The sequence below is a fragment of the Macaca fascicularis genome, chromosome 16, assembly GCF_037993035.2.
Source record: "Macaca fascicularis isolate 582-1 chromosome 16, T2T-MFA8v1.1".
Classification (NCBI taxonomy): Eukaryota; Metazoa; Chordata; class Mammalia; order Primates; family Cercopithecidae; genus Macaca; species Macaca fascicularis.
Window position 1 is genome coordinate 74,748,655 of NC_088390.1, and position 23,915 is coordinate 74,772,569.

General features: G+C 45.6%; 1 protein-coding gene across 22 annotated transcripts in view; it reads left to right on the plus strand.

The window, feature by feature from the left end:
* ARSG (arylsulfatase G) overlaps positions 1 to 23,915 on the plus strand; it is a 147,456-nt gene that overhangs the window by 122,461 nt on the left and 1,080 nt on the right. For 10 of the 22 annotated variants that reach the window (XM_074020227.1, XM_005584777.4, XM_074020229.1 and 7 more), the window contains 3 exons: positions 570 to 678; positions 9,969 to 10,089; positions 15,994 to 16,084. In XM_074020227.1, coding sequence (XP_073876328.1) covers positions 570 to 678; positions 9,969 to 10,089; positions 15,994 to 16,084 — 321 coding nt within the window. Of the gene's footprint in view, positions 1 to 569; positions 679 to 8,855; positions 9,072 to 9,794; positions 9,895 to 9,968; positions 10,090 to 14,600; positions 14,792 to 15,993; positions 16,085 to 21,085; positions 21,141 to 23,915 lie in introns of those variants that run through there. The other 12 variants (XR_012426057.1, XR_012426058.1, XR_012426056.1 and 9 more) reach the window with 7 other exon arrangements.

Here is a 23,915-nt window from a genome sequence, read left to right on the forward strand (position 1 = left end):
ACTCATTAATTCAAGGAAAAACAAAGCAAAGCAAAACAAAATAAAGCCATAAAATCCATGCCAGATCGGTTCTTGGACGTTGAGCAGATCAAATAGCTTCAGAAGTTTCCTTCTTTTTCTCTTCTTTAATAGTTGTATTTCTTCATCCTAAACAGTCAGTCACATTATGATCACTAGGAAGAGAAATTCACTCACTCAACAAAGATTCATTAAGCCCCACTATGTCTTAGGTGCATGAGACTGATGAAGTCTCATGATGTTGAGACATACAACATGTAAATCAATAAATGAAAAAAATAATTTACAGTGGGGAAGGTCTCATGAAGAAAATAAAATGAGGTGATTCAGTAGAGTGAGGCAACGTTTTACATCTGAAGTCCAGTAAAATAAAAAGCATATACTGAAAGACACTAGCTAGTTGAGGGAAATAGCTAGTTACCAAAAATGTCATTCCTTTGTTGGGGTTATTGGAAACTCAGAAAGGGGTTCTCCCAGAGGCTAACTCTTAGCCGAAAAGAAATCTGGAGTTATCACCATGGATGAACCAGCTGCTTCCCCTCCTCTCACAGGGGGAAGTCCAGCCAAGCAGACGACCTGGGAAGGAGGGCACCGGGTCCCGGCACTGGCTTACTGGCCTGGCAGAGTTCCAGTTAATGTCACCAGCACTGCCTTGTTAAGGTATGAGACCCAAACTACCTTGAGATGTCGGGGCCCAGATCAAGAAAAGTCATGGAAGCATGGGTGGCTAGATGGAGGCATGGGTGGCTAGATGGAGGCATGGGTGGCTAGATGGAGGCCTCAGGAAGGTCATTCACCACTTGCCTTTTCCAGGTGTTCCCAGACACTTCCAAGACTGATTGTAGAAGCGATGAAAGTAATAGTGAAGTGGGGCCACGCGTGGGGGCTCACTTCTGTAATCCTAGCTCTTTGGGAGGCTGAGGCAGGAGGATTGCCGAGGCCAGGAGTTTGAGACTACCCTGGTCAACATAGCAAGACCCTGTCTCTAAAAAGAAGGGAAAAGAAGAGAAGAGAAGGGAGGGGAGAAGAGGGGAGAGGAGGGGAGGGGAGGGAAGAGGAGGGAGAAACAGTGAAGTGGGACTTGAGCCATCTTCTGGGAATAATGCCTGAGTGAAGAAGGGATTGGTTGGTTTCACGTACATCAGCATTGGGTCCTGGCTGTGTCTGCTGGAGAGAAAGCCGCAGAAAAGGAGGCAACAGCAGCATCTCCCCTCTCAGCCTGGGCCAAGCTGACCGAGGCAACAGATCTTTTGAGCCCTGATTATTCCATCCTTGGGGTTAAGACAGGTGTCTTAGGGGTGACTGTGAGAAGCCGGCTAGTCTCTAGCGATCCGATGGCCCCAAGAAAGGAGTCCAGATGTCCACTTTCCCTGGAGGAGGGTGGAGAAGAAAGGTGGCCCCTCCGGGCCATTAGGGAAAGAATGCATCCTTAGGTGAAGACATTCCTCCTGCCTCCGGCCATGAAGCTTCTCAATGAGCTAAGTGTCTGGGTGCTTCCTTTATTAGAAGGAAGCTCGCTGCATAGCTCACTGCAGACCCATCACATCAGGTCAATGTGGTGTCTCACCATGACTGTTATCCCTGCATTAAGGCAGATCCAGGAGGCCATCTCCATGGCAGAGCTTGGCTGTGCAGCGTCCACGTGAAAGCAACGTCTTCCCAGCTATGGAACTATGACTTATCCTGTGGACATTTCACTAATTCAGAGAGGACCTTCCTCTCTGTGGTTCTGCCCTGTGTTCACTAACAAGGTGGACCCTCCGGAGAACCCTGTGCTCATTCATGTGCTCAGAAAACTGCTGGTTAAAGACCAATTTCCTAATTCCAGAGGTTCTTTGCAATGAGCCCAGTGAGTCCTGGCGTAAAGAACACAGCTGAGTAGAGGCAGGCAAGCTTTCTTGGCACCCTCTGACTTCCCGAGATCCAATGGGGAGGAGGGGAGAGACTCAAAGTCCAGGGGAAAAGGGGAAACAGCTCTGAGGGCCAAAGTATGGGGTGGGTGGGCGTCAGCCCTGGCAGCCTGTGGGGCCCCCAGGAATTCCGGGTCAGCCCTGTGCAGTCAGGAGGGGGCAGCGTGCTGTCAGCGGGCACCAGCAGGTGTGACAACAATAGCAGAGCCTGGAATCTGTGATGTCAGGCTGCCTGGGAAAAGAGCCAGGCAGGCTGCTTTTTATAGGGCTGACTTGGTGTAGTCAACGCGCTTATCAAGAGGGGCCAAGTGTTCACGGGCTGGGCTGCACGTGGACAAGTAACTCAGCCGTCCCTCAAGTTGCATCACAGAAAGTCGAGCAGTGTCTTCTCACTGGAGAATGGTGTTTGCACCTACAGTCAACCGTGATAAAACCGTCTCATCTCGTTGATAATGTAAGGCCTTAGAGAGACAACGGACTGAGGGGATGGTTTGGTGACCCAAGGCAGCGAGTTCTTGGTACAAGGCAGTGTCTGCCTGAGGGCCCCTGGAATTGTACCAGGACAATATCAATACACCGTATCAGCACCTCCTAGGAGATACATTAGGTTGGTGCAAAAGTCATTGTGGTTTTTGCCATTACTTTTAGTAGCAAAAACCGCAATGACTTTCACACCAACCTAATATATAGTGTATCTCACACACACATATATACATTTTATTTATTATTATTATTATTATTATTTTTGAGACGGAGTCTCGCTCTGTCGCCCGGGCTCAGTGGCCGGATCTCAGCTCACTGCAAGCTCCGCCTCCCGGGTTTACGCCATTCTCCTGCCTCAGCCTCCTGTGTAGCTGGGACTACAGGCGCCCGCCACCTCGCCCGGCTAGTTTTTTGTATTTTTTAGTAGAGATAGGGTTTCACCGTTATTATATTTATTTAAGAGACAGGGTCTCACTCTGTCGCCCAGGCTGAAGTGCAGTGCCGAGATCATAGCTCACTGCAGCCTTGAACTCCTGGGTTCGTGTAATCCTCCCATCTCAGCCTCCCGAGTAGCTGGGACTACGGGCATGCGCCACTCTGTCTGGCTAATTTTTAAATTTTTTGTAGGGACGGGGTCTCTTAATGTTGGCCAGGCTGGTGTGGAATTCCCAGTTCCAAGCACTCCTCCCTCCTGAGCCTCCCAAAGCACTGGGATTACAGGCATGGGCTATCACACCCAGCAAGGCTAGTTTTTGGTATTAAATTAGGCTGGACTTCAGCCAGTCAGTTTTACCTCTATAGATTTACCCTCTAGCTGTTTCCCATGTGAATTCATGTTAAGCAAATTTGGGCGGAGTTTCCTTACTGCCTGGGCAGGCTGTGTGTGTGTTTCTGTTTCCCTTGACACCTCAGGTTCAGCTCGACAGAGAATGGTAGCATGATCCAAATTCAAGACATTGATGCTAATGCTTCATGCTGTTGGGCCCAGCCCAGCACTCCCCCGTGCCCCGCCCAGACTGCATATCACCTACTCTCATTCTATTGCTTGAGGAATATAGATCTTCCAGATCAGAGATAACTCCCTTAAGCCACTAAGAGCTAAAGCCAGAGTCCCTTAAACCTATATCCTTGAGGCCCTGAGGAATTATGAGCATCAGAGAGGGGTCAGGTTGCTATAAATATGAATACAGAAAAGCAAAAGAGAATGTATGGGAGAGGGGGTGGGGGATCCATTCACATGGATCCCATTGGTTTTAGAGATAACCAGTGTTAATATCGGTGTGCACCCGGGTGATGTCATAAGATGAAAGAAGGGCTTTGCACATGACCCGCCTCTACAGACACAAGTACAGAATGGGGAAAAGGCATTTATTCCACAGATATTTATTGCCATGTCCAACTCTGGGTCAATCATTGCTCCAGGGACCGGGGAGGTGGCAGTCATGAGCAGACCAGACAGAAAGCTCTTTCTTTAGGGGCTACCTTACCTTCAGGAGGGCAGGGCTTTGGCAGCACATGTGAAAAAGTTGCAGTAGTTTTAACCTAAAACTGTGATGCAGGCTTTCCCAACTGTGGCGTGGTTGAGATTTTGGACTGGATCGCTCTTTGTTTTGGAGGACTGTCCTGTGCGCATTATGGGATGTTTAGCAGCAGCCCTGACTTCTACCCATTAAATGCCAATCGTATCCCCACCCCACCCCCTCAGTTGTACAATTAAAACGTTTCCAGACAGTGCCAAATGTCCCCGGGGAGGATGAACTCACTCTGGCTGAGAACTATGGCTTAGCGGAAGCTCTCTTAGCCATATGCAAGAAGGGGAAGGGCCTGCTCTGCCTCTGAGCTGGGAGACCCCCATCTCTGCTCTGAATGAGGATCCATCCTTCAGAGATGAACTGGGGCAAGTATGAGGTGAGCAAAATGTCAAAAAGGACTTGAAACAGTCTCATTTGAAAAACAGCTAAGGCCAGGCGCGGAGGCTCACACCTGTAATCCCAGCACTTTGGGAGGCCGAGGAGGGCGGATCATGAGGTCAGGAGTTCGAGACCAGCCTGACCAACATGGTGAAACCCCGTCTCCACTAAAAATACAAAAATTAGCCTGGTGTGGTGGCCTGTGCCTGTAATCCCAGCTACTCAGGAGGCTGAGGCAGGAGAATTGCTTGAACCCAAGAGGCGGAGTTTGCATTGAGCCAAGATCGCGCCACTGCACTCCAGCCTGGGTAACAGAGTGAGATTCTGTCTCAAAAAAAAAAAAAAAAAAGAAAGAAAGAAGAAAGAAAGGAAGGAAGGAAGGAAGGAAGAAAGAAAGAGAAAAATAACTAAAGCTGCTGTGTAGCCAGAACAGGTAATCCCCTGGGCTAACTCGAGACCCCTTCCTTCCTTCCTTCCTTCCTTCCTTCCTTCCTTCCTTCCTTCTTTCCTTCCTTGATGGAGTTTCACTCTTGGCACCCAGGCTGGAGTGCAACGGCATGATCTTGGCTCACTGCAACTTCTGCCTCCTGGGTTCAAGTGATTCTCCTGTCTCGTGCCTCAGCCTTCCCAGTAGCTGGGACTACAGGCATGCACCACCACACCCAGCTAGTTTTTGTCTTTTTAGTAGAGAGACTGGGTTTTATCGTGTTGGCCAGGCTGGTCTCGAACTCCTGGCCTCAAACGATCTGCCCAGCAGGCGAGGCCTTTCTGCATCCTCCTTGCCACTGCCCCATCTCCACTCCTAGGTTCCTTCAGCAACTCCTTGGATAAGAACACAAATATGCACCCTTCCTACGAACAACCTTCGGAGCCTGGGCTGGCCAGTGCCACAGGAAAGAAAAAGTACATATTTTCATAAGGGCAATGCAACCTGCAAAGATGTCACCCTGCCCACTCTGAGGACAGCCTTTTGTGCCATTGTGCAGAGGAATCTCAGCCCTCTCCTGTCATCATGAGTGGGCTCATGGCTGCCCTCGTCACGACCAAAAAGCCCACTGAAGTGGGGTTTCATCCCATCAAAGGCCGGGAACCGCTTCTCCATCAGACCCATGAGGCACAGTGCCAGAGTCCACGGAATTTTGGAATTTTTTTTTTTTTTTTTTTTGAGATGGAGTTTCCCTCTTGTCATTCAGGCTGGAGTGCAATGGCACGATCTCGGATCGCTGCAACCTCACCTCCTGGGTTCAAGTGATTCTCCTGCTTCAGCCTCCCGGGTAGCTGGGATTACAGGTGCCTGCCACCATGCCTGACTAATTTGTTTTGTATTTTTAGTAGAGACAGGGTTTCGCCATGTTGGCCAGGCTGGTCTTGAACTCCTGACCTCAGGTGATTCACCCTCCTCGGCCTCCCAAAGTGCCTGGCCTTCTTTTTTTTTTCTTTTTTTAATGGAGGAAGAGACCCATGAAGGTAGAAATGACTTCCTTCACTTTCATGGACTGTGGAGCCATGAAAGCTGGAATGTGGCTCTGCCAAAAGTCAGGCATCGAAATGAACAGGGGCAACTTTAAAGTATAGGTTTGTATTTATTTTGTCTCTTTCTCTGAGGTTTTAAAGACTCCCAGGCCCAATTTCTTCGGTGGAGTTGGAGGTTTGGAGTAGCTGGGGTGCCCTTGGCACCCTTAGTAGGGCAGATGCTTTCTTCAAGTTCACATGTAGGCTGGGGGCGCAGCCCTGGGATGACACTGGGCTGCATGTGCCAGGGAGTGTCTCCCTTTTCTAGGGCTAAGCTCAGGGCCTTGGCTTTTTCTGTTACTTAAGGAAGGACTATTTGACAGCCCCAGCTTGCCAAATTGGGATGGGGCTGCCTTGAGTGGCCTGAGTCACTGGACATGTTGAAGCTTTTCTCATGGGCGAGAGGCTTTCTTTGGGCTCTGGGTGGACTAGGCACCTCTGAAGTTCTTGCCAAAGTCTGAGACATTAGGATTCCGTGAACATTAGATTTAGTGCTATATAATTAGGATGCTAAACCCCAGGAGAGAGCGGTGGGGGGAAATCAGATGGAAAAAGAAAGTACACAATACTTTCCAAAATCGAACGCAGATCTTGTTTCTCTTGCTGACTGATTTGACCCATCTGTGACGCTGATCTCTCTTGGGGGCACAATTTAGAGAAAACTTGATCAAACAGCTCCAAACCACCGCGGCCTTTTCAGACTGCTTTGCGGTCCTCTTTGCTTTCCGGTTGGTGGCAGGAACCTTGGACTCTGGACAGGTTTCTGGACTGTTCCGTGCTCTGTGAGTGCTGACTCTGCATTCTTGACTTTGCATCAGAGTGGGATGCCAGGTCCTGGAGCTTGTTTCTTAAGAGATAAGCCACCAGCTCCATGGACTGTGGGAGAGAAAGGCAAACAGAAACACTCTGTATTATAGTCACTGGAGAGATTCTGCCTGGGGTTGTAGGTAGAGCCCTGCAGAGGAGAAGGAGGTGGCCAACAGGAGACGGAGCCTCAGAGCAGGTGCTTTCTGCAGCCCCCTTACAGGGCAGATATCCCCCCAGCCCCTCAGATATCTGATTGGGGAAAGTGGGGATCTGTGGCCCTGGAGGCTTCCCCGTGAACGGTGCATGCAAAAGCCTGAAGTCTGCTGCTGCGCCCAGCCTCAGGGCTACCAGGGCCTCTTTCTTGGGAAAGTCCAGCTTCCCATTAGCTCAGCCCTCCTGGCTCCAGTAAGCCCCGCTGACTTCCAGTTTATCTGATGGCCTGGCCATCAGATAAACGGCTCTGTTGAAGGGGCAACCTCTCTGTTTTGCTGAAGACTTTTTTTTCCCCCAACATGAGCACAACAGGCTGGAGGAGGATGTGCCACAGGTAGAGTAACCTTACACCATATGACTTAAAAAAAAGTCACATGAGCAAAATCCACTAAAATACAAACAATGGCTGCCTTTGGGTGATGGACTAAGTGTGTGTTGTTCTCTCTTATATTTCCGAATGCTCTCATTTTTTCTACCATAAACATTCACTTTATTTATTTATTTATTTATTTATTTATTTTTAGAGACAGAGTCTTGCTCTTTCACCCAGGCTGGAGTGCAGTGGTGCAATCTCGGCTCACTGCAACCTCCACCTCCCAGGTTCGAGCCATTCACCTGCCCCAGTCTCCCAAGTAGCTGGGATTACAGGTGTGCACCCCCACACCCAGCTAATTTTTGTATTTTTACTAGAGACAGGGTTTCGCCATGTTGGCCAGGCTGGTCTCAAACTTCTGACCTCAGGTGATCCACCCACCTCAGCCTCCCAAAGTGTTGGGATTACAGGTGTGAGGCACCGCACCTGGCCGCATTCACTACTTCGTTATGGACTAAAAGAGCTAAAATAAAGAGGGTGGAAAGTTTCACATATCATGGCGTTTTGAACAAAAACTAAATCTTTTATAATACAGAGACCCACCCAATGGAAAATGCAGTGAATATTCTCTTGTGGACACCTGTCCCACACTGTTTCTAAGCAAATGGCTGTCACCAAGCTGGTGACAGGTAGAACCCCTCAGTTCTTAGGTGGGCTCACAGGGATTACCCTTGGGAATCATTAACACATAAACATCCAGTGAGTCCTTTCTGAGTGCCAGGTCTTCTCTGTGCTTTACATGTGTGTTTCATGCCCACAACCACCTGTAAGCGGGCACCAATATGGCAGTCCTCCTTTATCCACAGTTTCACTTTCTGCAGTTTTAGTTACCTGTGATCAACCACGGTCTAAAAATATTAAATGAAAAATTATAGAAATGAATATAAGTTTTAAATTGTGCACATTCTGAGGAGTGTGGTGAAGTCTGGCACCGTCCCATCCCCTAACGCCCAGGATGAGTCAGCCCTTTGTCCGGTGGATCCACACTGTATACGCTACCTGCCTGGTAGTCACTTAGTAGCCATCTCAGTTATCAGATTGATTGCGAAGGTATAGCACTGCTTGTGTTCCCGTCATACTTATTTTTAATTACTAATGACCCCAGTGTGCAAGAGTAGTGATGCTGGCAATTCGAATATGCCAAAGAGAAGCCGAAATGTGCTTCTTTTAAGTGAAAGGTGAAAGTTCTTGACTTAATAAGGAAAGAAGGCTGAGTGCAGTGGCTCCTGCCTGTAATCTCAGCACTTTGGGAGGCCGAGGCAGGTGGATCATTTGAGGTCAGGAGTTCAAGACCAACCTGGCCAACATGGCAAAACCCCATCTCTACTAAAAATACAAAAATTAGCTGGGTGTGGTGGCATGCACCTGTAGATCCAACTACTTAGGAGGCTGATGCAGGAGAATTGCTTGAACCCTGAAGGCAGAGGCTGCAGTGAGCCAAGGTTACACCACTGTACCTCCAGCCTGGGCAACAGAGCAAGACTCCATTAAAAAAAAAAAAAAAGAAAAGAAAAGAGAAAAAGAAAGGAAGAAAGAAAGAAAAAGAAATTATATGCTGAGGTTGTTAAGATCTATGATGAGAATGACTCTTCTATTTTTTTGTTTTTTCTTTTTGTTTTTTTGTGGTAGAGATGGGATTCTGCCCTATTGCCCAGGCTGGTCTCAAACCGCCCATTGTTCACATGGCCATTGTTCAGCCATTATTCACACTTTGGTGGATTTTGTTCATGTCAGAACAAAATCAACTGATCCACCCACCTTGACCTCCCAAAGTGCTGAGATTACAGGCATAAGCCACCAAGAATGAATCTCCTATCCATGAAATTGTAAAGAAGGAAAAAGAAATTTGTGCTAGTTTTGCTGTTGCACCTCAAACTGCAAAAGTTATGGCCACAGTTCATGGTAAGTACTTAGTTAAGATGGTAAAGTCATTACATTTTTGAGTGGAAGACATGAACAGAAATGTGTTCTGATTGGGCGCAGTGGCTCATGTCTGTAATCCCAACACTTTGGGAGGCTGAGGCAGGAAAATCACCTGAAGCCAGGAGTTTGAAACCAGCCTAGGCAACATAGCAAGACCTTGTCTCTACAATAAATAAATAAATAAATAAATAAATAAATAAACAAACAAATAATCAATAAAACAACAAAGAAATTTTTTAGGTGTGGTGGTACATGCTTGTAGTCCCAGCCACTCTTAGACTCAGATGAGAATTACTTCAGCCCAGGAGTTCGAGGTTACAGTGAGTTATGATCACACCACTGCACTCCAGCCTAGATGACAGAGCAAGACCCTGTCTCTAAAAAAATAATGAACAAACATGTTTGATTTATGACAATCAGGTTCGGTACAATCCAAGGTTCCAGGCATTCACTGGGGCTCTTAGAATGTGTCTCTCTCTGATACGGGGGCGACTACTATATTATTAAAATATCATATATATTTTAGAGAATTGAAAACTGAGGCATTGAGAAGCTAGATATGTGGCAGAGCTGGGATTTGAACCCAGGCAACACCTGGCTGCAGAGCCTGGGTGCTGAACCACTGTACCATTCTGCCTCTTGTAGGAGCAGAAATCCAGGTGGAACTGAAAGGAAAAACAAACAGGTAGAGAAGGTAAGCCAGGCCATAGGAGAGGCTGTCGGTGCTTGCTCTGGGCTGATTCAGGTGGGTGTTGACACAGCAGGGTCAGAGAGTGAGTCAGAAGAGCTGGGGCCAACTCAGTCTTGTTATTTCTGCAGTGTGCTGGACATTTTTCCGACTGTGGTAGCACTGGCCCAGGCCAGCTTACCTCAAGGACGGCGCTTTGATGGTGTGGACGTCTCCGAGGTGCTCTTTGGCCAGTCACAGCCTGGGCACAGGGTAAGTGGAAGAGGCACGTGCCCACACGTAGGCTCTTTAGGAGGCTGGTCTGCTGCCTCTCACCTCCGTGCAGACAGAACCATCCTCAGAAGATGCAAACAAGTGGCTGGTTCAGACCCCAAAAGGCGAAGCATTTGAGATGAGCCTCTTTCCACCCCCAATCCCCAGTCCAGATTTATATTTAGCAATTTGGCTTAGGGTAGGTGTATATAGGTTCTCACTGCCTATAATGGGCAACGTTTCTGGCATGTATTTAATTTAATAACATAACTACCCAGCATGTTTTGTTAGATGAGATGACTGACTAGTGTCTGCAACTTGTTTATTGTGGGCCTCTCCCTCTAGAATGGAAACTTCTTGAGGGCAAGAATCTGAGCCATCGAGTTCAGCTCTGAGTTCTCACTGCCTGCAGTCAGCGAGCATTCAGTCCACGCAACCCGGATGAACCAATGAAGGACCAAATGAACAAATGGGTGAAAGACCCTTTGGACGGCAGGTCCAGCAAGGACCTTACATCTAACATTCTCCCAGCTCTAGAGGGCTCAGCACACTCTCTGTAGCCTGTTTTTTTGTTTTGTTTTGTTTTGTTTTGAGATGGAATCTTGCTCTGTTGCCCAGGCTGGAGTGCAGTGGCGTGATCTCAGCTCACTGCAACCTCTGCCTCCCGGGTTCAAGTGATTCTCCTGCCTCAGTCTCCCAAGTAGCTGGGACTACAGGCCTATGCCACCATGCTCAGCTAATTTTTGTATTTTTGTATGGGTGAGGTTTCACCATCTTGATCAGGCTGGTCTTGAACTCCTGACCTCAAGTTATCAGCCTGCCTCGGTCTCCCAAAGTGCTGGGATTACAGGCATGAGCCACTGTGTCCTACCTGCAGCCTGTTCTTGACCAAGCAGTCCTTGGCAATGGCTTTGGGCTTCCACTTCCCAGCGTCACCTCCTTAATGTCCCCTTTTTGCACTCTGAAGCACTCATTGGCAGTGACAGCCAGGAAATGTCAGGCCTCATGGCCTTTCCTTGTAATTTCCCTGTGTTTTCCTTTCACCAAAAGGAAGAGGAAGCAGGAGGAGGCAAGGAGGCGGAAGGAGCACAGAGTCCCTTCTGCGACGCCCTGCAAATGCATGGCTTCTTGATGAGGGACCCACACATCAAAGGGTCTATTTATGTCTTTGCTAAGGGTCACATGGAAGTGACTCAAATGTACACAAATGTCCTGTGGCTGGTAGTTATCAAAGCTGCCCTTCCCACCCAGCCTCCCCCAGCAAACCAAAACATGAGTCTTCTATGGGCCATCGGCACTTCTGTGCACATTAATGCAGTTTTTAGGGGTTGTTGGATGAGATCTGAGAGGTCTTCTGAAGTCCTGCTTCTCCCCAGAATATCTGCCCCATAGAGCTGCAGACCCTTCCAGGCCTAGCCCTTCTCCCTGAGCAGGAGCAGCCAAGCAGGAAGATGGTTTCCGCCTTGTGGTTGGAAGTTAGCAGTATGTGACCCTGGAGGGTTGTCACAGACGTCATTGGAGAGGTGCTCTGGAGTGTTTATTACCATGGCTGCTAGGAATAATTGGGGTCATCAGGAAGTGCTTCAAGGACTGTGGTCTCCTTGACGTTGTCGGTACTGCCTGTGGAAGCCAGCTCCTTCATGTACTAACTTCCTTTCTCAGACGGGAGAGCTCTGCTCTTGCTCTAACTGGAGTTTTGCGCAGGCTCCCAGAGACCCCATCCTAACTCGTGCCCAGCAGGGTTAGGCCCAGGAACCAGATTGGAAAACCAGATACAAGTCACAGCATCGTCGTGGGAATGTATGATGGGGTGATTAATGCAGCTGGAGTCAGGACTGATTTGCTCCCTAACCACACCCCATGGCCCAGAAAGAAACAGCCACGCTTACAGATTGTGGGAAGCAGCTGACGGTATCTTCAAGGTTAAGAGCACATGGGGCTGGCACCTGTGGGTCACACCCAGTCTCCCAGAGCATAGCTGCAGTGTCAGCAAAGACACTTGAGAGAAGATTTTGAAGTTTGAGGACAACATGGGTAGTCGCTGGACCTGAATTTGGGTTTGGTCTTCTCTGGTCAGTTCTCTCTATTGAAGCAAAGTAATAGGCCTAAAGAAATAAGAGTAAATTGTCTCAAATTTGGAATAGCTATGGAGGAGGCTAGAAGGTAAGAATACGAGGAATTATATATATACACACACACACAATATGCTATACATACCCACATGTATGCGTATGTGTGCATATGTCTATACATGTGTATTATACATGTGCCTGCATATTCTAGACGTGTATGCATATGTATGTTTTGTTTTAATTTAATTTTGTTTTATTGTATTTTACTTTTTGAGATGGAGTCTCACTCTGTCACCCAGCCTGGAGTGCAGCGGCACAATCTTGGCTCACTGCAACCTCCACCTCCTGGGTTCAAGCGATTCTTCTGCCTTGGCCTCCCAAGTAGCTGGGATTACAGGTGCACGCAGGCCCAGCTAATTTTTGTATTTTTAGTAGAGACGAGGTTTCACCATGTTGGCCAGGCTGGTGTCAAACTCCTGACCTCAGGCAATCTGCCTGCCTCGGCCCCCCAAAGTGCTGGGATTACAGGTGTTAGCCACTGCGCCTGGCCTGCATATGCATGTTTATATACCATGCATGTATACACATGTAGGCATATGCACATCTGTAAACATACATGTATACACATGTATGCATATGCATGCGTATACCATACATGCATACACATGTTTGCATATGCATGTGTCTATATAAACATATATATGCTTATGTTCATACACTATACATGTGTACATATGTATGCATATGCATGTCTATGCGCATATATTTATACACATGCATGCACACACATACATGTATACATATGCACATATCCAGGCACATACGTAGAGATATACACATATATTTATATGTATGTGTATGCACATGTATACATATGTATATACATGCATTTATCGATATACACATACATATGTGTACACAGATGCATATGTCTATAACACATGCATACATGTATACATATGTATTTTTAAAGAAGCACAATTTGTATTCACCCTCAGATACATCCTGGACTTACAAGGATTCCAATATGAGTTGGTTTAGAAATAGTTTCAGTTCTAGAAGCTCAAAGTAACTCCTGGATATTCAGCTGGAAACAATATGCCAACGCTTCTCAGCAATCCGGTCCTTCCCTGTGGCAAACCAAGTAACCAAGAGCTAAGGAGAGAAGCAAGAGAGTTGGGAGGTGTCATGCGCATAATAGGCTCCGGTTCTACACTGGATGGTCTTCTCACAACCCACTCCATCAACCTCTAGGGGCGTTGTGTGGTGATGTTCAAAACCACAGCAGCTGACACCATGCTGCATGTTCGTGCATCAGCTCAACCTCCTGCCTCTGATCATGATGGGTCTGTGTCTAGGCAGTGAGGGGCACCCAGAGAGAGATGAGGGCCGGGAAGGAGAGGGCTGCACAGCCTAGAACCAAATGTCCCACTTTGTGCTTTCCTGACTCCCAGATGGAAGCTGAAGGTTGTAACATCACCACTGGTTGGGTTGTGTCTTAGCCCCAGGTTGTCATGGTCAGGTCCAGAAATTGTCAACGAAGGAACGTTTCCCCTAACAGCTCTGCACCTGCCCAGCCTAACACAGTCTGGGGCTGCTGTAGGTCATGAAATGCTTGGCATGCCCCTGGAAGCCATACATTGAGGAAACAAGCTGCCTTTTAACGTCCAGAACGCCCATCGCTTCTCTTAGAGAGGCCCCTAGTGGCGAGAGACATCCTCTGGGGTGGCTGGCAAACTGATCACCCCCATCCACCCCCTTTGGAGGCTGTGAGCTGCGCATCCCCACCTGAATGGAGAAGAAGCCCACCTTCAGGGAATGCTATATCAGCACCCTGTAGGACCTAAGGTAAGGGAACGCTCTTGTGCTTAAAAAACAAAACAAGATAAAATAGAACAAGAAAGGCCACCAGGAAGGCAAAACAAGTTTGCAGAAGATAAAGTCATCTTTGAAATTTGAACCAGGCATCTGGAGAGCAGTGATTCATGTGTACTTTTGACAACTTCCTTCCTATGTTGATGTAAACAAGAAAGCCATAGTGGGTCTGCTCACATGAAAAAAAAGAATGCATAGACAAATTGCCCAAAGTCCATCTATGTTTCCGAGAATGAGCCATCCCACAGTTTTGCTTCCTCGTGGATTTTGGAAGTTGCCTCTGGTAACGCCACATAAATAGTGGGAATATAGCAGCCCACCCTCATGGAATTTCTGTGACCGAGACCCAAGTAGTGTGACCGATCTGAAGCAGCGAGCCTTCACTCCCATCTTCTGCATGTCTGAGTGCATCGTGTGTCAGTTGACAATAGATTTTCCAAATCTCCCACTTCCTGCTGTCTCAAGAAGGAAACAAAACGGTCTCCTGCGGTGAAGAGGCTTGGCTTTCTGCGGGGATGGAAGAAGTGAGGGTTTTTAGTTACGACTTCTTTTCCTGTTTGGAAGGAACCTGCTGTCATCACGCGCGCCCTGGATATGTGCAGGGATTGTCACGAGAACCTGGAAGCCGCAGGTGTGGGGAGGAGCCCTACCTCGGCAGCATCCTCTCGGAGCTGTGAAACTCGGGGAGACAGCTGTTTACTGCTCCAACAGATGTTTCTCATTTTTTAAAAAGTCTCGTGGAAACTTTGAATCATGTAAGTGCCTTTCCAGCCCTATATACGGTTGTGATTCATACCAAGGCAGTCTCATGCTTTTAGCCCAGACCCACCAAACTACCAAGGACGCTGGCCTTTTATTTTCTTTCACATCCTTCCCTCGAGAACCCTGATTTAGGTGTTTCCATTCTGTAGGGTAATTCTTTTATTTGTGACCTGATGAGGAAAGATTTCCTCTGTCCAAATATAGTCGGATTGAGTCATAGCTGTGGGCGTCTGTGACCAGAGTCTGGGCTGTGCCTGATTCTGGGGAAATCAAGGATGCCTTCTTTTGTACCATCCTTGCTCAAGGGAGAGTTGGAAAATTGACTTGATGCGAAAGAAGCCTTTCTTCAAAGAGATCTGAGGGTCACCTGCATCAGAATCCCTGGAAATACTTGTAAAACAAGTAAGTCCCCAGGGCCCATCCTGACCCTGAGGCGTTGGAACTCAGGCAGGGTGGCCTTGTGGGCCTGTGACTGGTGCTCCACACACAGAGCCCCGCACTTGGAGGGACCCTGCACTTGGTTTAAAGCTCTGCCGTGGTCATCATGAAATTTTAAGTTTGTGAACAAGGTATCCCTGATTTGCATTTTGCTGTGGACTCTGCAGATTACATAGCAGGTTTCAGGCCTAGAAATCTGACCTACCTAGTGAGACCTTTTGCCTCCTCTTCCGGAGATGTAACCCACTCCCTTCCATTAACTAGCAAAATAACAACTTCACAGGCTCCCTGGATTTGGCTGCTGTGGACTCCAGGCTTGTGTCTGTCAGTGTTGGTTTGGGCACAGGGATAGGGAGACCAGACCCTGAAAAAGACAGTAATATTTTCCAGGGAGCATCCAGCATCATCTAGCATGTTTTTTTGTTTTGCTGTTTCGAGACAGGGTCTCGCTCTATCACCCAGGCTGGAGTGCAGTGGTATGGTTATAGCTCACTGCAGTGTTGACTTCCCACGCTCAAGCAATCGTCTCGTCCCAGCCTCCAAGTAGCTGGGACCACAGGTGTGCACCACCATGCCTGGTTAATTTTTGTATTTTTTTTTTTGTAGGGAGGGGTCTTGCTGTGTTGCCCAGGCTGGTTTCAAACTCCTGGGTTCAAGCGATCCTCCTGCCTCGACCTCCCAAGGTGTGGGGATTACAGGCGTGAGTCACCAAGCTCTGCCTATTTTTCTATTAGTAAGCTCTGCCACCCTTTCTCAGGTGCTGTTCCACCCCAACAGCGGGGCAGCTGGAGAGTTTGGAGCCCTGCAGACTGTCCGCCTGGAGCGTTACAAAGCCTTCTACGTTACCGGTGAGTGAGGGGCCACTTAGCCCTGCCTCCCACATGCACAGCTGCACGGGGACCCCGTGGACTCTCACCCAGGCCTCTGGGAATGAGTGTGAACCCCTCCTTTGGGGGGGTTCTCAGCCCCTCTTGACAAGCATCTCCTCCAAACCCAGGGTCCCTGCACAGGCCCTCTGGACCCCCCATATGCAAATAAGGTCTTTGTGCTATTCACCTGAATTTCTAGCGAGCTGGGGGCTCTCAGCACCTTTATTCAGCTCCTTTTCACATACAGAGCGTTTCCTATTGTCGTGCTTTAAATGCCAGTTTGGATGAACGTTAAATGGAAGCCTAGAGATATTTGAAAATGTAATTTACTTGACAATAGACTGTTTCAGAAAATAGATTTTAGAGGACTAGTTAGCAAACCGACAGAAGTCTCTTTGCTTCTTGGTTCACTGTGACTATCTATCTCTTAGATGTATATTTTAGAATGTCATACGGGATCAGCATGGTCCTCAGGGTCTTCCAGTGGCTTCTTGCTGCCAACCGAATTCAGACTCTCAATCCCGAGTCCTTCTGTCTTTCCAGCCTTAGTTTTCCAAGATCAAGTCTCCTCTTCCTTGTTCTCCGTATTAAAACCCTTTTAAGCTTTTATGGCCCAAGTCAAATGCCACGTTCATAAAACTCTTGCTTATCTTCCCAGCCGGGTAGGAATTCTGGAGAACTCTGTTATCTCTCACTTTCTGCCACGCATGCCAGTCATTTAGGTACACGTCTTATTTCCTGTACTAGTTTTGTTGTTGTTGTTTGTTTGTTTGTTTGTTTTGAGACAGAGTCTTGCTCTGTCGCCCAGGCTGGAGTGCAGTAGCACGATCTCGGCTTACTGCAAGCTCTGCTTCCCAGGCTCACACCATTCTCCTGCCTCAGCCTCCCGAGTAGCTGGGACTACAGTCACCCGCCACCTTGCCCGGCTAAGTTTTTGTATTTTTAGTAGAGACGGGGTTTCACCGTGTTGGCCAGGATGGTCTCGATCTCCTGACCTTGTGATCCGCCCGCCTTGGCCTCCCAAAGTGCTGGGATTACAGGACTGAGCCACCGCGCCCAGCCCGAACCTGTACTAGTTTTAAGCTTTCTAAATTCAGAACTCTTTCAGTGCTTTAATCTTTGTTGTCTTGAAGTGCTTAGTACACTTAGTAGGAACGCTACAATTTTTTTTAAATGAATGAAAACCAAAAAATAAAAAAAGGAAAACCTGTGACCTAATGCAGATTCCAGCTTGATTCAGTTATTTAATGTTGGAGCTTTTCAAAGAATTATATAAGAAAAAAATGATTTTCCCTGAGTGTAAATAAGTGATCCTGAAGAAAATGTGGCATAAAAACGAAACATGACTTGAGGGGTATTAAAAATGTCACAGAAATCTTTGATTCTCTAAAACCTAAAACTCGAAACAGTCAGATATGTGTTGTTTTCAGCTGAAAAGTTTCTAGATTAGAGTCCTTATATTACATTATCTAAGAGGTATGGGCCTTCCAGACTGAGTTAATTTCACAAGTAATAGTCCTGCCAGAAAGCCCTTGGCACCACAACGTTGGAATCATACATGTTACTATGAAGTAACAGGGCTATTTAAAATGATCACAATCAGATACGAATTATAACACCCAGGGGAGGTCTGCTCTTCTAAGGAGTCACCAAACTTCCAAGAGAGTCTGGGTAGGGAGCACTGAACTTTTAATCCATCAGTGAAAACTGGGAATAGGATGAAACAGCAGCATGTTCTGATTCCTTCTTCCTCTTGCTTCTAATATTTGCATTCCAGTTACTTACAACTGCTTTTGGATAAGCTAGATGAATTGACATCTACCACATTAGATTAGAGAAAAGATGTGTTTTTCTATGATGAGGATATGATGTTATGGTCATGCCCTGGGAGTGACCTTAAAAAGACAACCAGTCTGTTTTGGGATGTGGCCTAGAATTCAGGTGTACCTTATTGTTCTTCTTTTTAAAAACCAGTTAAGGTAACCTGTACACAAAGTGAAAGGCCCAGATCTATAATGTATAATTTGGTGAGGTTTTATAAATGTAGATAGCTGTATATGTACCTCTTTAATGGTGTGAATTCCATTGATTCTTTTTCTTTTTCCACTGATTGATTTTCAAATGTTAAGCCAACTTTACATTCCACGATAAATCCCATTTAGTAATGATGTATCATACTTTTTATATCTTGCTGATTTTGATTTGCTAAGATTTTGTCTATAATTTTCCTTTCTTGTCTGTGTCAAGGTTTGGTATCAGGATTTTGCTGGCCTTATAAAGCGAGTTCAGAAACATTCCCTTCTCTGTTTTCTGAAAGGGTTTGTGCAAGATCAGTATTATTTCTTTCATGTTTGATTGAATTCATCTGTGATATGATTTGCCAAATTCATTGTTGTGAAGATTTTGTCATATTTTTTAAAAAGAGTGTTAGTATTTTAGGTCTTATATTTAGATCTCTGATCCATTTCCAGTTAATTTTTGTATGTGGCATAAAGTAAGGGTCCAACTTCATTGTTTTACATGTTGACATCCAGTTTTCCCAGCACCATTTATTGAAAACACTGTCCTTTCCCCATTGCATGGTCTTGGCACCCTTGTTAAAAATCATTTGATCATACATGCGAGGGATAATTTCCACTGTCTATTCTATTCCATTAGTTATATGTCTGTGTTTATGCCAGTACCACACTGTTTTGATTACTGTAGACTTGTTGTAGTTTTGAAATCAGGAGTGTGAGTCCTCCAGCTTTGGGCTTTTTTTTTTTTTTAGACTGTTTTGACTATTCTGGGTCCTCTGAGATTCCATGTGAATTTTAGGATGAATTTTTCTATTTCTGCAAAAAACATCATTGGGATTTTGATAAGGATTGTACTGAACCTGTAGTTCACTTTGGGTAGTATTGACATTTTAAAAATAGTAAGTCTTCCAATCCATGAACATGGGATGTAACCATTTATTTATGGATTTCCAGTTTTATTCCACTGTGGTCTGAAAGAATGCTTGATATAATTTCAATTTTCTTAAATTTATTGAGGCTCATTTTGTGGCCTATCCTATGGTCTATCTTGGAGAAAGTTCCATGTACTGTTGAATAGAATGTGTATTCTGCAATTGTTGATTGGAATGTTCTGTATGTATCTGTTAAGTCCATTTGTTCCAAGGTATAGTTTAAATTCATTCTTTGTTGACTTTCTTTCTTGATGACCTGTCTAGTGCTGTCAGTGCAGTATTGAAGTCCCCCACTATTATTGTGTTGCCATCTATCTCATTTCTTATGTCTATTAGTAATTGTTTTATAAATTTGGGAGCTCCAGTGTTAGGTGCATATATGTTTAGAATTGTGATGTTTTCCTGTTGGACAAAGCCTTTTACCATTGTATAATGTCTCTCTTTGTCTTTTTAAACCACTGTTGCTTTAAAGTTTGTTTTGTCTGATATAACAATAGCTACTCCTGCTTACTTTTGGTGTCCATTTGCATGAAATGTCTTTTTCTACCCCTTTAAATGTATGTGAGTCCTTATGTGTTAGGTGAGTCTCCTGAAGGCAACAGATAGTTGGTTGGTGATCTTATCCATTCTGCTGTTCTGCACCTTTTAAGTGGAGCATTTAGATCATTTACATTCAGTGTTAATATTGAGATGTGAAGTACCATTTCATTCCTCGTGCTATTTGTTGCCCATGTACCTTGGTTTTTTGTTTTTGCTTTTTAAATTGTATTTTTGTTTTATAGATCCTGTGAGCTTTATGCTTTAAAGAGGTTCCATTTTGATGTGTTTCCAGGATATAGAGCTCCTTTTAGCAGTTCTTGTAGTGCTGGCTTGGCAGTAGTGAATTTTCTCAGCATTTGTTTGTCTGAAAAAGACTGTATCCTTCTTTCATATATGATGCTTAGTTTTGCTGGATACAAAATTCTTGGCTGATAATTGTTTTGATGGAGGAGGCTGAAGATATGGCCCCAGTCTTTTCTAGCTTGTAGGGTATCTGCTGTTAATCCTGACAGGTTTTCCTTTATAGGATACCTGGTATTTTTGTCTCATGTTTTCCTTTATAGGTTATCCGATGATGTTTTTGCAATGAATTTCCCAGGTGTTCTTTGAGCTTCTTGTATTTGGATGTCTAGGTCTCTAGCAAGGCCAGGGAAGTTTTCCTTGATTATTCCCCCAAATATGTTTTCCGAACTTTTAGATTTCTCTTCTTCCTCAGGAACACCAATTATTCTTAGATTTGGTCATTTAACATAATCACAGCCTTCTTGGAGGCTTTGTTCATATTTTCTTATTCTTTTTCCTTTGTCTTCGTTGGATTGGGTTAAGTCAAAGACCTTATCTTTGAGTTCTGAATTTCCTTCTTCTACTTGTTCAATTCTATTGCTGAGACTCTCCAGATCGTTTTGCATTTCTATAGTATGTCCAATGTTTCCTGACGTTTTAATTGTTTTTTCTTTATGCTATCTATTTCCTTGAATATTTCTCCCTTCACTTCTTGTATTGATTTTTGGATTTCCTTGCATTGCGCTTTGCCTTTCTCTGGTGCCTCCCTAATTAGCTTAATAACTAACCTCCTGAATTCTTTTTCAGGTAAATCAGGGATTTTTTTCTTGGTTTGGATCCATTACTGGTGAGCTAATGTGATTTTTTAGGGGAGTGCCAAAGAGCCTTGTTTTGTCATATTACCGGAGTTGGTTTTCTGGTTCCCTCTCATTTGGGTAGGTTATTATTGAATCTTAGTGTTTTGATGAGCCTGTATCCTTGGACTGTGAACTTCACAAATGCTTCTTAGTCTTTCCCTTCCCTCCCCTTAGGTGGAACAGCTAGAGTGACTACAGCTGGGATCTCCCTACCCTTAGGTCAGTTAGGCTCTGAGAAAAACCTAAGTAATTTAAGCTCTGGTAAAATAGTTTCCCCGGGCAGGCCTCGTGAAGAAAACTAGAACGTTTTGGTATATTTAAAAATTACTTTTCTTCTACCTCTTTTGGAAGGATGAAGAGATGTTTCTCCAATATTTACTATAAGAACTTGGTTGAGCTCCTGGAGGTAAAACTCACAAAAGTGCGTGTGTTTTGGGTGTGGAGGGAGGGGGCACTTGACAACTGGGCCCCACTGGAGTTTTTCGTCCCTCAGACTTGTCCACACTGAGCCTCCAGCAATTTGTCAATTACAGTGCAGGGTTTCCCTCCTCCTGGCACTGGTTCTTACAGAGGTTTCTGCTTGTGGGTTTCTGCTCTGCTAAGTTGTGATTCTTTCTGTTTGCTTGTCTGTCTCTCTGACTTTGGGGGCAGTAGTTTGCCCTGTGACTTCATTTGTCTGAAAGACCTAATAAGAGTTGTTGGTTTTTTTTTTTTTTTTTTTTTTGAGATGGAGTCTCGCATTGTTGCCTGGGCTGGAGTGCAATGGCACGATCTTGGCTTGCTGCAACCTCCGCCTCCTAGGTTCACGTGATTCTCCTGCCTCAGCCTCCCAAGTACCTGGGATTACAGGTGCCCGCCACCACACCCAGCTAATTTTTTGTATTTTTAGTAGAGATGGGGTTTCACTATGTTGGCCAGACTGGTCTCGATCTCCTGACCTTGTGATCTGCCCGCCTCAACCTCCCAAAGTGCTGGGATTACAGGCGTGAGCCACTGTGCCTGGCCGAGTTGTTGGTTTTTTAGTTTGTTCAGCTTTTTACTTGTTAGAATGAAGTGATGAATGCCGACCTCCTTACTTGCCAGACTAGAAACTGGGAGTCTCCTATTTAGCCGTCCTTAAAAATTGTAAGCTGGACATTGTTGGTGATGCATCGTAGCAATTCTGATTTCTGTTATCTGAGAGTGTTGGGGATTTTTGTTTTCACTGGCAGTTAATCAGTAGTCGATTCCCTTGAACTTATAAAGCCTTAGTTTTACACTTTGTTAGGATGAGTCTTTCAGATTTTTCCCTTGATCTTAGGCAAATCCCTCAGTCCTAGGACACAGTGTCTACTCCTAGCATGAACTGTTTGTCAAAGCTCACATCACTGCCTTTTACTGGCAATGAAGAATAATCAAGTTCTACTCCAAACTCAAGGCAAAGACAACAACTATTAATCTCTACTGATCAACTTGACTCTCAGCCACAGGAGGAAATCCAGTAATAAAGGGTTGTCTAAAGGCTTTGAGATCTACTCATTCTCCTAAATATTTCAAATTTTATTTCTGGCCAGATTGGACCGGAAGCCTGAATCCTTAGGTGGTATGGCATTGCCCCTATAGATTTCCTTGGACTGAGTTGCATGTTGGCACCTGCTCTCATCATATAGTAAAGGATGTGATAAGAAGTCGTCAGTGGAACCATCCTAATATCAGTTTTGTTTTTTGTAAGAATGCCAGTGAGCATTCTATCCTACAGGGTCCACTGTAGGAGAAGGAGCCACTGGAAGAATTTCTCTCAGATCTTAGTGTCAGAAAAAGCTCTGCTTCTCCTGAGCAACTGATAAGTTTCTATCTCATTAATGTTTGGCTGCTGCTAAGCTCAGAAGCAAAGTCAGTGTTTAGGAACTCTTGTAATTTTGAGGGCTATCTTTTGCCTTAATTCCCTTTGTTTATTTAATTATGTTATATCTATTTCCATCAGACACCTTAACTACTTTTTCTATAGCAAAGGCAACAACAACAACAACAACAAACACACACACACACACACACACACACACACAAGTCATCGGAATCATGAAGAGCCAAGGAAGCTGCTGTCATTCCAAACATTTTTGTCCTTCCTCTTCTAGATGGCTTTCACAGCCAGATTCGAATCCACATAAGACTGTCATCTTCAACCCAAAGTGAAATTCCTCACCTACCTTTCTACTTGATTCACCAATTGGTAGTCAAGAAATCGATTTTCAAAAAAATCAAATTTACTCTTAAAGGGCAGAGGTTAAAGATACTTAAAAAAATTATATCCTGGCTGGTGCGGTGGCTCATGCCTGTAATCCCAGCACTTTGGGAGGCCGAGGTGGGCAGATCATGAGGTCAGGAGTTCGAGACCAGCCTGGCCAACATGGTGAAACCCCATCTCTACTAAAAATACAAAAAGTAGCCGGGCGTGGTGGTGGGTGCCTGTGATCCCAGCTACTCAGGAGGCTGAGGCAGGAGAATTGCTTGAACCCAGAGGCAGAGGTTGCAGTGAGCCGACGATTGCGCCATTGCACTCCAGCCTGGGTGACAGAGCAAGACTCCAACTTGAAAAAAAAAAAACAAAAAACAAAAAAAAATTATATCCTGATTTTGTGTCAATAAAGATACTTGAATGAATGTTCTACTGGCTCTGAAGGCAAGTTCAAGGAGAACTTCCAAATCGTTTTAAGCTGGGTGCAGTGGCTCCTGCTGATAATCCCAGCATTTTGGGAGGCTAGGACAGGAGGATTGCTTGAGGCCAGAAGTTCGAGACCAGCTTGAGCAACATAGCGGACCCTGTCTCTGGTGGGGGGGCGGGGGGAAGCTGGGTGTGGTGGTGTATGCCTGTGGCCCCAGCTACTTGGGAGGCTGAGGTGGGAGGATCGCTCGAGCCCAAAAAGGCTGAGGCTACAGTGAGCTAGGATCATGCTACTGCATTCCAGCCTGGGCAACAAAGCCAGACCCTGCCTCAAAAAACAAAAACAGAAATGAAAAAGCAAAACATTTTGGACCACAGGATCATCACTGGAAGGAGCAAATAGATTTCTCAAGGTCATTTCTCTGACAGAGAGAGCCATCATTGGAACATTTGGTTATCTGGTATGTTTGCATTAATGTATAATCACTTGCAGCTCTCGTCTTTACAACATAGGGCAACTGTCAGGGTTAGCGAGGTGTT